The sequence below is a fragment of the Dromiciops gliroides genome, chromosome 3, assembly GCF_019393635.1.
Source record: "Dromiciops gliroides isolate mDroGli1 chromosome 3, mDroGli1.pri, whole genome shotgun sequence".
Taxonomy (NCBI): Eukaryota; Metazoa; Chordata; class Mammalia; order Microbiotheria; family Microbiotheriidae; genus Dromiciops; species Dromiciops gliroides.
In genome coordinates, this window is record NC_057863.1 from 76,821,215 (window position 1) to 76,839,187 (window position 17,973).

Below are 17,973 nucleotides of genomic sequence, written 5' to 3' on the forward strand. Positions count from 1 at the left end.
CATTCTCTCTCTCTCTCTCAGTATACATACATACATACATATATATATGTGTGTGTGTGTGTGTGTGTGTATGAAACAACTTGTTCTTTGGTACAATTATTAAATAATAAAATTTAGAATTATAGAGTTCAAATGGAAAACATAAACAGGGAGCACATGTGAGGAGCATATAATAGGAATAACCAGGTAATAAGACCAGACATTTGTAAACCAAAACAAGGGTTATTTAGTTCACCAGCAAGTGTGACTCTCCTGCTCCAGTAGTTCAGGGAGGGAGCAGTGATTTTTATAGGGCCAAAGAGGGGTAAAGGTGGGATATCTGCTTAAAGGACTCTGAGGCAGATTTTCGTAAGTTTTTTTCTTCATCATGCTTGTCTACTGAACCTAGGATATTGTGGTTTAGCAATTTCTTGGAACTGGGATGCAAAACAGGACATGTTGAAATTTTATTTCAGACTGTTTGCAATCTCCAACTGGAAGCAGGTGAGGGGAGTGGATGGAGCATTTGCAGATACCAGGATGGTGGGCTCAGGATCCATACATAGAATAAGTAGAGACTGGATTGCAAACTGCCATTATTATCATCATCATCATTGGAAAAGTCTGTCAGTGTGATTTCATTGATATAAGTACCTTACAAATGAAAAAAGAAAATCAGCAGATTCTATGTCACTTATAATTTTAAAGAATTTCCTAGCATGATAAAAGGTTAAGAGACTTGTTCCAGAGTGGAACCAAGATGGCAGCATAGAGGAAACACTCAGCCGACCTTTCACCACAGTCCCTTCCATACAACTTAAAATAATGCCTCAAATCAAAATCTGGAGTAGCAAAGTCAACAAAAGACAAGAGTGAGACGTTCTTTTAACCCAAGACAACTTAGAAGTTTAAAAGGAGAAATTTGTGACTTGGGAATGGAGGTTAGTCCAAAGCTCAGGTGGTTGAAACAACATTGGTAAAACTAGGTAGTGGTGATAGAAGCAGCTATAGTGTTGGGAGCTCATAAGCTAGAGGTGGTAAGTGCACCTGATAACCAGTCAGAAAAAGTTTACAGCTGACCCCTTTGCAAGCACTGAATATAGTAATGGAAGCTCTTTGGCAACTCCATTGCCTATACCCACTTCTGGGTTACAGTTCAAGGGTGGAGAGGAGTACTTTTGATCATGAGGAAGCAGGGGCTCTGATTAGCAGTATCTCTTTAGTCTCAAGGACATGGGCACCTTGAGGAACAGTATCTCTTCTAGTCCTGAAAGAGCAATTACCCTAAGGAACATTATTGATTGAAATCCCAAGAGAGCACTGACCATACCACTCCCCAGATCACACCAACTTGGAAGCATTGAAAACAACCAAACTCCTAGAAGTAGCTCTGAAAACATTAGTGCAAAAAGCCTCAAGCCTAGGACAGTGCCTCTCCCTGACCCCCAACTGGGAATGGAACCCAAATTTAACATAAATTCAAAGTTAAGACATAGGCTGGGAAATATGTACAAACAACCAAAACAAACCTGACCCTAAAAAGTTACTGTGGCAACAGGGAAGATAAAGACACAAACTTAGAAGAAGGAAGTCAAAATAGCTACAAACAAAACTTCAAAGGAAAATAAAATATGAATTGAACACAACCATCATAAGAATTCCTGGAAGAGCTGAAAAGATATTTTCAAAATCAAATGTGTGTCCGAGAAAAAAACAACAACAAAAAACTAGGTATTGAAATGGAAGTAAGGGTAAAATAATGGAAAGACAATTAACAGGATGATAAAAAAGGCAAAACAATACCAAAGAATAAAAAAACGGAATTTGACAAGTGGAAAAAGAGGTACAAAAATTCACTGAAGAAAATAAATCTTTAAGACTTAAAATCGGGCAAGTTGAAGTGAATGACTCCATGACATATCAAGAAACAATAAAATGTAGATGAAAGAATGAAAAAAAAAATGAAGAAAATGTGAAGTGTATCATAACGGGGCAGAGGGGGGGCGGGGAGGAACCACAAGTATCCTGGAAAATAGTTCAAGGAGAGATGATTTAAAAATTGTTTGACTACCTGAAAGCCATGATTAAACAAAAAGCCTAGATATCATCTTCCAATAAGTTGTCAAGTAAAACTGTGTTAATATCTTAGAACCACATGAAAGAAATTCCAAACTGAAAATTTTCATGAATATTAAAATCAACTTTCAGAGCTCCTAGGTCAAAGAGAAAATAGTTCAAACAGCAAGAAAGAAATCATTAAAATATCATAGAACTACTGTCAGGATTAGACAAGATTTAGAAGCTACTATTTTAAAGTAGTGGAAGGCTTGGTCTATGATATTCTTGGGGACAAAAGGGCTAAAATTATAACCAAAAATAATCCACCCAGAAAAACTCAGTATAATCCTTCAGAGGAAAAAATAATATTTAATGAAATAAAGGACTTTCAAGCACTCCTGACAAAAGGACTTTCAAAATTCGACTTTCAAAAACAAGACTCAAGAGAAGCAAAAAAAGGTAAACATGAAAGAGAAATCAGATTTAATAAGATTAAATTGTTTACCTTTCCATATGGGAAAATGATATACACAATTCTTGACAACTTTATTACTATCGGGGTAGTTAGAAGGATTCTGCATACACATAGGACATCAAATTAAATCAATTTTGTTGGAATTATGGATCACAAATTAAACACAGCTCACTCCATCTTGATAATCTGAACACAACTCCCTCCATTTTGTGTTAAGCATTAGCACACCAATTAAAGTATCTCCTTTCTATATTCCTCACTCCAATGATAGCTCCACAAGAATATTCTATGTGATCATGGCTATTCAGTGAGACTTCAAAGGTTCCCTCTTTTCAGAAATCAGCTTAGTCATTTAGGTCAAGGCGTCTTATTTGATCAGCCAGCTCTTGCAACATACTGTCCCAATATCATTTTGCATTAAGCCTCCACCCTCCTTTGTCATTTAAGTATATGAAAGTTCCATTTAAACTCACTTTGGGGCATCTCTGTCAAGACAGATGGATCTCTCTTGTTGGTAAACTCAAACCCCAAGACAAGTTTGATACTTTGGGGTTTCATTATTCCTATGTCACCTATAATAGTTTCGCTTAACTGTTTTCTAAGAAGGAAAACTTTAATGGATTAAAAGACAAAAGATGTCAGTAAAACTCAATTAAAAAAATTTAATTAATAAAACTTGCTGTGTGAGTATCAAAGAGTACATGACATAATCGTTTTCTCTTTTTTATGTGGAAAATTTAGAATCGTTTTAAATTATTCAAATGAAAAATTACCCCCAACATAATTAATCCTTTGTTTTTTTCTTTCACATACTGTATTTGTCATTCTTATCTTATAATTTTTATTACATAATAGGGCTATTCAACTGGAATAGAACTAGTCAATTTGTAAAAGGTGTATGCCCTGGTAATCAGTGTTTGGTAATCTAAGCATGTCTATATACTTTACTGTGTTCCTAAATCCATGCTTGGACTCATGCCGTTTATTTTGAGTAAAATGCCCTTCATTCCCATCTATACCCATGATATTTCAAGTGTTAAATTCAAAACCAAACTGAAAATTCTAACTCTTTTGTGAAGTTCTATAATTTTCCCAGGTGGAAGCAATGTTTTCTTAATTGTGTCTACAAGATTTTATTAGTGTACGTATTCCTCTACTAATGGAAATTTGTAAAATCTCTCATTTCTCTTCATTGGGTGCTCCTGTTGATATCTTTCCAGAAATTCTCCATAGAAGATAAACCAAAGCCTCTAAGTCTTCAGAGAACAAAACCATCTGATTTTGTCTTTCCAATAATTTTGTAATCTTAGAAATACTTTGAATTGATCACTTAGTGACAGCCATTTTTCCCAGATTTTTAGATATCTTCTCTACATTTTGGGGCAAGGTCAGTTGATTTTCATCATTTTCTCTTCTTAGGTGCTACTACTGCTTCTTTTCATAGTATGTCATATCTTGAAATGGCACAGTATAAATTTGGTGGTTCTGTTATCTCTCCTAAAGAAAATGGATTAATTTTAAAACACTGGCAAATTTGTTCAGTTTTTTTCTTACTTTCCTTGAGTTACATCCTAGTTGATGGCTCATCTTTTCCTCAATTGCTTTGCAAATTTTGTGAAGCCATGTATCATTTGAAATCTTTTCATTTTTCTATCAAATGTCTTGAAAATAAGTTTGTCTTCTAAACTGGTATTATGGTTTGCCATGCTTTTCCATATGGTGGAGAATTGGTATTTATTAGTGGAAACCTGGATTTTTTCAGCCTTCTTATTACAACAACTTTATTACATTTGTTATGTATCTATGAAATAGAATAATGACATTTATAGCTTTACCTTTGTCCATTTCCTATTTTAGGGAGTGGAGAGCTTGTTTAAATACAATAAGTACACATCTTTATTCCATCATCTAATTCATGGGCTGCAAACAATTTCCTATAGACTAAATCCAAATGATTGAAAAGCCAAGAATTTTTAATGCATTTTTTAAATTAAAAAAATTTAATTTTTAAAACTTTCTTAAAAATTTAGGTGTGGACTGTACAAAAGTAGGCAATTCATCCCAATTAAGGAGTTGTAATTTGGCAACTCCCATCTAGTTTGTTTTACATTTTAACCTTTACTATATATCACTAATCTTCAAATGAAAGCTATTTCAGTAATCAGTCATTCCTTGTTTGCCAATGTGTAATCAATTTAATTAATATATTGGGAGAGGAGAGGAGCTCTCTTGGGGTGCTTTTCCCATCCACTGTCTTCTCATTATCTTTTTTAAGGAAGGATTCATATTATGTTGGTATGAGATTTTTGTCTTCAAGCCATTTTTTCCCCCCTTATTTCCCTTACTGGAACTATATTTTTAAGGAGTTTTCTACATCTTCCTCAGTTCCCACATTCATATTGGAATTACCAAACATCAAGGTATATGCTTACTTAATTTGTAGGAACATGTCAAATTTTCACAGACTTTCTCTACTTATTCATCTTTTTCAAAGGAAATGACATTTTTCTTCACACTGTCCTGTCATATTCTTTATGAACATGGCTAGATAAGATTGCTGTGTAACTCATGAAATGAGGTTTCGTTTTGCCATGATGAAACCTCTCCATCAAATTCTTTTATGTAAGTTCTCTTTTCATTTGGGTGAGATTTAATTCTATCTTGTGGTTTTATTTATATCAGCAATTTCAATATGGATATCACTGGGTAAGAACTGAGTACCAATAGTTAGATTGATTTTAGTAGATGACAGAAGAACTGTTATTCTTGTAACGCATCTTGGAACCATCTTTCTTGCCACTGTGGTCCTGGAAGGGGTTGTATTGGCTGTTTTATATTTTCCTTCATTTCCTGGGTTAGAGATAGGTACTACATAAGGGTTAAGGGATAGGGTATAGGTTTGTGATTTCATTAATATAGAGGATACAGGAATGACTAAACTTTACCAAAGGATGTTGGCACCTTCTCTATTATTTATAGTCTTAAAGCAGTGATCCATGAACTTTAAATATATATATATATATATATACACACACACACACATACACACATATATGTATATATATATATATATGAACTACATTTCAATATAATTGAATTACTACATTGTAATGAACTTTTATAATCACATTTCTTTTATGTATTCAAAAGCTTTATTTCAGGTAGGCCTCACAGACTGACAAATGATTTCCTCTCTCTCTCTCTCTCTCTCTCTCTCACACACACACACACACACACACACACACACACACACACACACACACACACACACACAGAGTTTAAGAATATTTATTTTAGAGAATTTTCTATAGCTTGGAGAAAAATGATTTTCCTTGGCTATCACATAGTCAATATGTGTCAGAGGCAAGTCTAGGACTAAGGTATTAGCCTTAAAGTACTAGCCTCAAGGCCAGCTGGCTATCTAAAATGCCCAACTGAATCTACATCATATTCCATGCTACTTGTTACTATGTTTTAAAAAAAAAAAATCACTCCATGGGTACAACTTCCTTATCATGAGCTTTTCTCCATTTAGCTTAGCTAGCCCTCAGACAGAAGATACACAGACTACAGCCAGAACCAAATTTGACTCGATTTCATAATAATCACAAAAGTTCTTTAGTAAAGTACGATTTTCAAAAAGGCTTATATTCTTGGGGGGCAGCTAAGTGGTGCAGTGGATGAAGTGCCAGCCCTGGATTCAGGAGGACCTGAGTTAAAATCTGACCTCAGACACTTGACACTTACTTGCTGTGTGACCCTGGGCAAGTCACTTAACCGTCACTGCCCTGCAAAAAAAGAAAAAAAAGAAAAGCCTTATATTCTTGCCACAATATAATGTGTATTTTTTTTGTAAATGTTTTGTATTATCCCCTATAGAGTATAAATTCCTTGAACATAAGGAAGGGTTATTCATATATACTTAGTTTTGTAAATATTATACACATATGCATAAATGCATACTCATGTGTTAACTTTACTTCTTTTTAAAAATTAATTAATTAATTAATTTGTGGGGCAATAGGGTTAAGTGACTTGCCTATGGTCACACAGCTAGTGTCAAGTGTCTGAGGCCAGCTTTGAACTCAGGTCCTCCTGAATCCAGGGCTGGTGCTTTATCCACTGTGCCACCTAGCTGCCCTATCTTTACTTCTAATCTTGGATAAAGTTAAATTTAGTTATTCTGCTAATAGTTTCACAGAGATTCCATTGCTTTTTTCACTGTCTGTAGTCAGGGGTTGTCTGTCATAGTCTTAATTGAGCAGCAGAATGCCAATCTGAATGATATCTACCATAATTTGTTGTTGTTTTGGTGTTTTTTTTTGGGGGGGTGGGGGGGCTTTGTGTTATTCAGAAGGCTGTGACTTTATGCACATATATATTTATTTGTTTTTGCAGTGTGTGCTGGAACAGAAAACAAACTGAGCTCTCTCTCTGACCTGGAGCAGCAATATCGTGCCTTGCGTAAATACTATGAAAACTGTGAGGTAGTCATGGGCAACCTGGAGATAACCAGCATCGAGCACAATCGTGATCTCTCCTTCTTACGGGTAAAATTTTCCTCCCTCTCTCTCTCTCCTTTTCCTCCTCCTCTTCCTTCTCCTTTCTCCCCTCTTATTTGTGAGTGGCCACTTATGTCATAATGCATAAAAGCAAACCTACTTGCTCATAACTGGAGAAACTATGTTCCTTCAGCTGGCAAGGATCATGAGTGTAGGCAGGAGATAAGAGATCCCAAAAAGCATAAAAAGGGAAAAGAAGAAGGATAACAATTCTGTCAAAACTGACATCCTGAGTATAGAGCAGTTACAGTTACCCAGGATGTTTGATAGCTGATACTGTCAGTGCCTAGCATATGACATTTAGCAAGTCTGCCTCTTTCTAAATTGCCAGCAGGTGGAAAGCCACTTAGGATAGGAATTGGGAAGGTCAGTAGCAAAGCACATAAGTATTGGTGGCTTTAGCAGGTAGTCTCTTTTCCTTGCCTTTCTCAGTTGTCTAGTCTTTTGAAGTTATTAGACCAGCATATGTTACCAAGGAGAGACAGAAGCAGTTACTGCACAAACTATGAAATATAATACAAATGATATAATAAAACAATGCAATATAATATATGTATTTATGAGTATGGAAAATATGCGTATAAAAATAAATGTATGTGAGGAAACACAAAGATGTTAGTGCTGAAAACATTTTTTTTTTCATTCTTTCGTCAGCAAGGTATTAGATGAATATTTTTGGTGATGCTTGCTATGTGAGCAGGAAAAACTGAATATAGGTATGTTTTGCCTTAAGAAAAACTGATACAGGACAAATCTAAATTTCAAAAAAAGGATAATGGCGGGGATGGTCCTTTTTGGTACAGAAGGATTCTTTGTTTTAAAGCAAGAATTCAATAGAATATTTAAATATTTAATTTATAGTTATTTTATGTATGGATGAATTTTTGTGAAGTTTGCATTTTATAAATCATGGAAGAAGAAGGACTTACAGAAACACCTATGGATTTTTTTTTTTTTTGGTTCTCTCGTGCAGTACACTTTTCAGCAATATAATTAAATTTTTATAACTCCTTGTTTGCTCAGGCACTCAGGGACTTTTGACCTGCATTAACTAAATAAGCACTTCTAGGACAGTTGATGTCTTTTCAAAATGAACCACCACCAAATTTTAATTATAGGGATGAGCTTATGATTTGCACATCTTATGTTGACTTTACAGTCAGTATTGGTGGAGGAAATGAGCACAAGTTCCAATGCTTTGATGGCAGTTGTGGTTTGGTTAATGGTGTCTGAGACTAATGAGTTTTTTTTTTTAATCTTAAAGATGGTTAAGGAAAATATGTAATATGAATTCTAGATAACTTTTTTAAAAGAATTTAAGAAGTCATATTGGGAAACCATTTGCCTCAGAGATGTGCCATTTTTGGAGATTTCATGGAAATTAGTTAAAGTTAAACATTGACTCTAGATCTAGAATCTGCTTAGATTGGCTATGTTAAACACAGATAAGGTTTCTCTTATTGCTACAAAGTAAGTGGTTTTCCAAAGGACATGGATTATAAATAATTACCTGAAAAAATAAGCTCCCTAATGATAAAAAAATGAAAATTAAACTGAAAATCATTTTAATTGATGCCCCAGTATTTCCGTGAAAATGGTGAAGATAGTTAAATGCAACAACATGTAATTCTGGCAGGGTTGAGATATTTTGGTTACTTTTTTCATAATATTTAATTTGAGTCACTAAAATAGAAAAGAAAGCATAGTAGATTACTTTTTCAATCTTATGTGGGGCTTTTTAAAAATTTTATTTTGCCTCTGACTGACATTACATATTTTACAAAGATGGAGCTGACACCTTTCTTTGGCTTCAGAATGTTACTTAATGGGGGCGGCTAGGTGGTGCAGTGGATTAAGCACCGGCCCTGGATTCAGGAGTACCTGAGTTCAAATCCGGCCTCAGACACTTGACACTTACTAGCTGTGTGACCCTGGGCAAGTCACTTAACCCCCATTGCCCCGCAAAAAAAAAAAAAAAAAAAGAATGTTACTTAATACCATTCTTCTCTATAAACTAGGTCAGTGCATCCTGTTTTTGTTTTTGTGAGGCATTGGGGTTAAGTGACTTGCCGAAGGTTACACAGCTAGTAAGTGTCAAGTATCTGAGGTCAAATTTGAACTCAGGTCCTCCTCACTCCAGGGCCAGTAAATGTAATGCATTTTCTGCTGAAATGAATTTTAAGCAAATCTATTTCCAACTAAAAATTCATTTAAAAAATCTTAACAAAGATTTATATTTTTATTGTACATTTTTTGAACTAAAAAATCAGTTTAGTAATTCTTGCCACTGTTGTCATAAGATCAAGAGATATAGTGCTTAAAGGAACTTTGGTTATCTAATCAAAGCCCCTCTTTTTTTCATATGTGGAGACAGGTACAGAAAAAGGTACAGAGATGAGCTTTCTCCTTATCCCACCCTGTAACAGGTCCGCTTATGACTTCCCAGCTAATTCAAAACATACCAGTAGTTCTCCTTTAAGTGTTCTCTTTCTTTATTAGAATGTAATCACGTTGAAGGTAGAGGCTGCCTACTTACTCTGATTTTTATCCCCAGACCTTAGCACATAGTTAGTGATTAATAAGTACATTTTCATTCATTCACTCACTCACTCAAATCCCTAGCAAATAGGAAAGCCAAACCAGGACCTCTAAGTCTAAATTAAAGCTTTCTTTCCCTTACATTATGATATCCCTCTTATTTCAGACTGAGTATCCTTTTATTCCAGAGATATTGCTCTTCATTTCAAAATCATGATAACATTGCAGATATTTTGTGTCTCCAAATCATTCGTTCATATCACATAACTGTTCAGATATAGAAGAATCCCCCAAAAAAGTAGTTACTAAGAAAAAGAGACCATTTTGTTTTGGTCATTCAATTATTTATTAACTATATTTATTATGAGCCAAGAACTGTGATAAGCATTGGGGATACAAAGAAGGGAGGAATACAATCCATGTTCTTAAGGAACTCTAGTCTAATGGTGGAGAAAATATGAAAACAAGTACGTACAAACAAGCAATATATAAAGGATAAATTGGAAATAAAGCACTCTTTTTCTGAGTGTTAGATTGCAGCATGGATTTACATAAGAACTCCATAACACCAACTCATATTTTTGCAGCAGTTTTCACTAACAATGTACTTTTTTCATGATAATTACTTCGTTTTTGTAGATGAGGAAACTGAGGTGAAGTGAGGTGAAATCACAGGATCACATTCTAGTAGGTGGCTGAGTCAGATCATTAAAACCAAGTCTTTTTGATTTGCCATCCAATTATTTGGCAGCTATGTGGCACAGTGATAGAATATCAGACCTAGAGTCAAGAAGACTCATCTTAACTGAGTTCAAATCTAGCATCAGGTACTAGATGTGTGTCCCTGGGCAAGTGGACTTAAGCCTGTTTGCCTCCAGTCTCCTCATCTATTAAATGAGCTGTGAAGGAAAAGGTAAACCAATCAGTATCTTTGCAAGAAACCCCAAGTGGGGTCACAAACGGTTGGATATGACCTGAAACAACTGAACACCAACAACCAAACCATTTTTTTAAAACTACCACACCATGTGTTTTTTTTTTACATCTTCCAAATAGACAAATATTGACAATGCTTAAAAGTATATCAGAAGTATTACGATTTACTCAGTCTTACTCTTTCTTTTGATTGTGAAATCATTAATTCTTTCCATAAGTTTAGGGAATTTTCTTGTTTCCTGAAATATATTTTCTAGCTTTTCAACCACATGTACTAGCAAAGTGACTGTTACTTAGCACAGGAATTCCAAACTCCATGCCTGTACCATGTAATAGTATCAGCATGTTGAGTATTTTATGTAAAATTCATATTTCCCATGATCAGAAGAGGTGAATTTTATCTTTACTTGAATTTCAAAATGCAATAAAAATCTTGGGTTTTTGAACATGGGCTGAAGTGTGTAAGTATATTTTGTGTGTGTGTATATGTGTGTGTGCATTTAGTGATTTAATGAACCCCAAATGAATCAATATTTTAAAATGCAACATTTTCTTAAATAAGACATTTTATAATTAAAAAAAAAACCTTTTCAATGTTATAGGCATAGCATACCACTTTGCACATAGTATGTAGTTGACAAATGTTTATTAAATCCATGTATCAGTGAGTCTGTATAGTACTGATCTTGCTGATCCATTCTCATCTCTTACAGATGATACATTCTGTTTTGAAAAAGGAATTCTAGTTGATAATCTTGAACATTCCCACTATAAGCTATCATACAATTGGCAAAAGTAAAGCCTTAAAGCTTATTTATTACACAGTTTATTGCAGCCACAAGGTTATAACTTATCATAGAAAATGGCAAAGCATAAAATCACAGTCTTGGAATTATTGTCTAGTACTAGGTGAATACTCAACAACAAAGCAAAAAAGAAACAAGTAAGGGAAATGAATTATTAGACCTCTTAACCTTATTATAATTCCTGGGAGCTTTCTTTTACCTTGTCAGCCCATTGGTCTTTCTTTGCCTTCCTAGGATTCAATAATTCTATGTATCTAAAGAGCACTTGACCTACCAGATTTTCACTTTAAACTTGACTTCTGTGTTTAATTCAAATCAACAAGTAGTTACTGAACCCCTACTACATATACAAAGCTTTTCTGGGCACTGTCAGACACGAGAGAAAAATACATAAACTTTGTACATGGCAGATTTTCTGTTTTCAAATTTGTCACCTAGGCTAGCTAGATAAAAATCAGTTACAGGGACATTAGGAGACAGGAACTATTAAGCTTATTAAGAAGAAAAATTATCTTTCACTTTTATTTGTGATCTTGAAAATTAATACTTATAGTGAATAAATTCTCCATAGTCTTCATTCAATGTAGATTAGATCTTTTCCACCCTATTATTTGCCAGTCTTTTATTTTTTTCAGCAACCTCAATAAAAGTCAAAAGGGAAAAAATAAAGCATCTATTTTAAAGGCACTGCAATATAATGAGGTGAGCTCTGTCCATATTTCCTAGACCGAAGCTGCTATGCCTCCTTCATGAAGGGTTGGGGTGGGTGGTCAAAGGTGACACAGGCCTTTTGGAACACACTGACAGTTCTGGTCACATAGTTCATTAAAAAAGATTCCTCATCGCAATGTGGTTAGTCAACTGGAACTTGTCAACGAAAGAAAAAAAAAAACTCACTCTAATGACTGTTTCTAGGATCCAGGTAACACAGATCAGAAAAGACAATGGAAAACATCTAGAAAGGAGGAAATCGAGAGAGCTGACAAAACATGTTGTTTAAAAAAAAAAAGTAAATTTCAAAATAACAAATGCACAAATAAGTTTTATTATTTATCTGACAGATCAAATGAGAATTCCCCCATATTACTACCCCTAAATGAAGCCTTCTGTAATCTAGCAGTTCTCTGTGTGTCTCTGCTGGATGTCCCCAAACCATTTCAATGTGTCAATAAGGTCAAAACTGATTTTCACAGGATTAGATTTAATATGTGATGCAGTAAATATCAGTAGCCATAAATATACATTAAAATGTGGGGCCCTTGTGAGGGCCCCATAATTTTAAGAGTAAAGGTAGGGGCAGCTAGGTGGCACAATGGATAAAGCACCAGCCCTGGAGTTGGAGTAACCTGACTTCAAATCCGGCCTCAGACACTTAACACTTACTAGCTGTGTGACCCTGGGCAAGTCACTTAACCCCAATTGCCTCATAAAAAAAATTGTAAAGGGATTTTAATTCCATGACTAAACTATTCTCAGCAATAAAATGATCTGAAATAATTCTGAAGGACTTATGATAAAAAAAAAGTCTTCCACTTCCAGAGGAAAGAACTGATGGAGTCTGGAATGCCAGATCGAAGCATACTTTTAAAACCTTTATTATTCTTGGGTTTTTTGTCTGCAATTTCTTTTGTAGCATGAGTAATATGGAAATGTTTCAATGGCTAAACATGTATATTTTATATCAAATTCCTTGCCTCCTCTGGAAAGGAGGAGGGGAATGAGGGAAGAAGAGAGTTTAGAACTCAAAATTTTAAAAAATGAATGCTAAAAATTTTTACTCATATATAATTGAAAAAAATTAAAATTGAATATTAATAAAAAAGAATGTAAAGGGTTCCTGAGACAAAAAAAATTTGCGAATAGTTACCTTAATTCACTCTATATCCATTCCCCCTCTCCCCAGTGCCAAACCCAAAGAGAAAGGATCTCCTGCATTTAATTTTGTACCACTTTAATGGACTTACTGAGCTAGGGCAGCTGGGTGGCACAGTGGATAAAGTGCTGGGCTTGGAGTCGGGAATACCTGAGGTCAGATCCAATCTTATTAGCCTAGTAATCTTGGGCAAGTCAGTTAACCTGTTTTCCTCATTTCCTCATCTGTAAAATGAGCTAGAGAGGAAAATGGCAATCCATCCCAGTATCTTTGCCAAGAAAAAGACCGAACAACAATGACTTTAATACATTATATTTTCTATGGTAATTGTAGTTCATTATGTTGCATTCAATTGAGGAAAGAAACTACTTTTCACTTACTAGCTGTATGACCCTGGGAAAGTCACTTAACTCTCATTGCCCCACAAACAAAACAAAACAAAAACAAAAAAAGAAAAATTACTATAAAGGTATACTAAGAGAATAGTTATTTGTGCCAGAAGAGATTTTTATATTATTCCTTTCCTCCTAAGCCCGCTTGTTCTTATTTCTTCTTTATTTCTACTATGGTATATACAAAGTCACCTAAATTCAAAAACTCAGTTTCCACTCATGTTCCTTCCCTCTCCCCTACCTTGCCATACAGTTTTCAACATCCAGATTTTTCTTACATAATACTTCTCACATCTATCCACTTTCTTCATATTATCATCACCCTAGTATCAGATCCTTATTGCCAACCAATCAGTATCTCTTAAATGATTTCTCTAGCCCCTGTTTTTCTACCCTTTCAGTGAAACATTCACAACTCTGATAGCTTTCTGAGACATTAAAAGTTTGAAGATGAAATGTTGCAGAACAATTTCAATGAGTCACTCTTGTCTTCTAATTAAATTACCAGGCATTCATAACCCGTTCACAATCTTGGTCCATTCTGTCTTTCCATTTGGATTTCCTCTCCATGTTCTTTGAATGATTGCAAAAGTGGACTAACTGACACTCCCTCCTGCCTTTCTTCCCCCTTGCTATATGGTTCTTTAAGATATCTCCTCTAACTAAAATGTTCTATCCCATTTCCCCTCAACTTAGTCAAATCTTGCCTCATACTTGTGTTGTTCATGAGAACAGACCCCCAAATTTGAAATAGTTTTAGAAATGGATTAGTTCATTTGGTTAGGTTAATAGAGGCTGGAATGGAGGTGTGACTCTCTCTCCCCAGATTCTGGAAGATTTATATCATAATGGATTGTTGACAAAGGCTTCTCACACAGGAACCCTGTGTACCCCAGGTATACAGTTAAGCAATTTTGCCAACCTCAATGCAAGGTAGAATGAAATATATGTTAGTAACCCAAAACAGAAGCTTGGAGTGGTCCCTTCAGGAGTTCTTGGGTATGCTAAACCTCCAATAAAAACCACCCACAATTACTTGGGTGATTCTGGGACATAGGGGGATTAGAAATATCTTATAGCCATTTCCAGCATTCCTAGAGAGTTACTTGGATCAAGCAAAATTTGGCATGTGGACAATCTTTAATCACATAAGGTTATATTTAAGCAGTATAAAATGTTTTCCCAAACACTGTAATGAATCATCCTCCCCCCCCCGCCCCCACCATACACACACACACACACACACACACACACACACACACACACACACACACACACTTGAAGAGTGATCTCACATGCTACTTTTCCCATGAACCATTCAAGGACTTCCCCAGTGGACAATGCCCTTTTCCCCTTTCCATCTCATGTACCACTTTGTTTCTCTTCTGTAAACTTGGTCTGTATTATACTTTTGTATATGCATTGTATTCACACATTCACCCCACAATATTGTGTGTTTCAAAAAAGCAGGAAATACATTTAATCCTTGTTTCCTTATGAGAATTGATCACAGTGTTCTACCCAAATGATTTCCATGGATACATTTTTTGAATACATTCATACTGTTTATCCATATTCTCATACTTCTCCCCCTTTGTGAGCAATGACATACATTTTTAGGAAAGTCAAGGAGGGTTATGGTGTCATTTGTTAACATAGAACTTGTGAGAAGCTAACTAGTACTTTGGAACTTAGAGACCTTTGACTTTCTATTGAGCAGTAGTACTGTGACCAACAGATAGTCCGGTCATTCATATGAGAGACAAAATTGAAAATGGGCCATTTTAGAGTAGAAAGAATGACTTTTCTGGGCCATGCATAGCCATTTTCAGAGAAGGGATAACAAAAAAAACCCTTAATTATCTGAATGTTTGCCACCACCTTCCCTGGTGATATGCCACAAATGATGGGGAAAAAGTAAGAGGCATACATTCTTTTCACTTACATGCATTCCTAATATTGTTTCAGCTACTACAAACTTACTATAATGCACTATTATTTGAGATACTTAGTTGATAAATGAAAACTCAACATGCAATAAAACCTTAAAAAAGCAGATCAATGAGGATCTCATTAAGCCATATTATAATTAAGCTATGACTCGTTTTACAAAAAAAACATTTGGTTGCTCTACAGTGTTTCTAATGAAAACATCAGCTGATCATCATGATTTATTATTCAAAGAGTCATTAACTCTTTAATAGACTAGATGGCAGCCATTCAGTAAGGTATTATGTAAGTGCCTACTATGTGCTAGACAATGTACTAAGTACTAGGGACGCAAAGCAAGGCTAAAACAACTAAGTCCCTCAAGAAGTTTATAATAGAGGTTGGGGAATGATAGCATTCAAACAAACCATATGCAAGATAAATTAGAGATAATCTCAACAGGAAGGCACTGGTATTAAGAGGGTTCAGGAAAGGCATCCTGTAGAGGCAGCATTTTATCAGAATCTTGAAGGGAAGCCAATAGTTGGAGATGAGGTGGGGAGAGACTTTCAGGCATGGGGAACTATCAGTGAAAATGCATGGAGTCAGGGCCATCTAAATGGGGCGGGGGCAGCTAGGTGGCACAGTGGATAAAGCACCAGCCCTGGATACAGGAGGACCTAAGTTTCAAATTTGGCTCAGACACTTCACACTTACTAACTGTGTGACCCTGGGCAAGTCACTTAATCCTCATTGCCATGCAAAAAAAAAAAAAAAAAAAGCATGAAGTCAGGAGGTGTAGAACATATTGTGTGTAATAAACAAAGAAGGAAGTGGCATTGAATCAAAAACGTGTTGTGGGGTATTAAAGTATAGTAGACCCTGGGCCAGTTTATGGAGTTCTTGAAAAGCCAAAAGGATTCTTATAATCCTGAAAATAAGAGGGAGTAAACAAGAAGTGTAATTCAGTGGTGACTATGGTGACATGGTCACACCTATACTTTAGGATAATTAATTTGATTACGGAATAGATCATAAATTAAAGAGGAGAGAGACAGAAATAGGCAGACAAAGCATGGGGTGACAAGGACCTGCATCAGAGTGGTGGGATTCTCAGAGAAAAGAAGGGGCTTGTACGCAGTTGCTGCTAAGATAAAATGATGATAGGCTTGACAATAGAACAGATATGGCAGTGGGGAGAGTGGGGATTCAGGATGACAGAGAGTTGGTGAACCTGAGTCACTGGGAGCAGGTGGTACCTTCAGAAATAGTAAGGGCGTTAGGAAACAGAAATTTGTGAGGGGAAGATAAAGAATTCAGTTTGGGATATTCTGAGTTTAAGATGTCTAAGGTGTATTCAGTTTTAGATGTTCAATAGGAAACTGGAGACAGGAGACTGGAAGTCAGCAGTTAAGAGGGAATGGAGGAGTCATTACAGGGTAAATCTAAGCGATGTAAAAAATATGTGATAGCAATAAAGTAAGTTTAAAAAAAGAAGTGAGAGGGAAGCAAGTGGAGAAACTGTGTATAATGGCTTTTTCAAGGAATTTAGCTGAGGAGAGGAGAGATAGCTGGTAGTTAAAGAGATACCTGAGATGACCAATGAGGGTCTTCATTTGAGTATGAGAGAGACATAGGGTAATTTGTATGAGACACCAAAGGAAACAATAGAAAAATGAGAGATTATAGATTAGAACAATCTCCTGGGGAAGAGAGAGGGGATCAAAGATATATAGAAGGGTTGCCTTAGCCAAGAAGAGCCATATCATCAGAAAGTTGAATGCTGATATTTGGGAGTGATTTCATGGATATTATGAGATTAGAAGAGGGGGCTTACACTGAAAGGTCTCCCTTTTTCTTTTTTTTTTTGTTTTGTTTGTTTTGCAAGACAATGAGGGATAAATGACTTGTGCAGGGTCATACAGCTAGTAAGTGTCAAGTGCTGATGCTGGATTTGAACTCAGATCTCCTGAATCCAGGGTCGTGCTTTATCCAGTGTGCCATGTATTATTTTGTCAGGATCCTTATCTGAGATTGTGAAGAAGGAAATGTCAGATGCTCTGGGGCAACTGGGAAGGTTTGGGACAGGCTCTGTGGAGTATGAGATAGAAAAATCACTTAGGGAGGTAGAAGTCTTGTCTTACTTAATGTAGTGAGGACCCAGGTGACATCTAAAAACATGGATTAGTGTTGGATCCAATCAGCATGTTTTCATTACTTCCTCCAGCTATGAAAGCAGATGACTGGAGGGGGATAATTTGGGATTAGGATTTAAGGATTGATCGAGCCATAGGACAAGCAAGCCAGGGATTTAAAACAGAGGGAACTAATGAGTTTTATTGGTCCACCAAAGGCTAGAGATGGTCAAGGATACAATCAGATTAGAGTTGATGTGATGGCCTTATAAAATGAAGAGTAGTAAAGG

The 17,973-nt window shown here is 35.7% G+C and overlaps 1 protein-coding gene across 3 annotated transcripts in view; it reads left to right on the top strand.

The window, feature by feature from the left end:
- The window catches only part of ERBB4 (erb-b2 receptor tyrosine kinase 4), a 1,387,693-nt gene that overhangs the window by 514,612 nt on the left and 855,108 nt on the right, over window positions 1-17,973 (top strand). For all 3 annotated transcript variants that reach the window (XM_043992847.1, XM_043992848.1, XM_043992846.1), the window contains exon 2: window positions 6,911-7,062. In XM_043992847.1, the coding sequence (XP_043848782.1) occupies window positions 6,911-7,062 (152 nt within the window). The remainder of the gene's footprint in view (window positions 1-6,910; window positions 7,063-17,973) is intronic.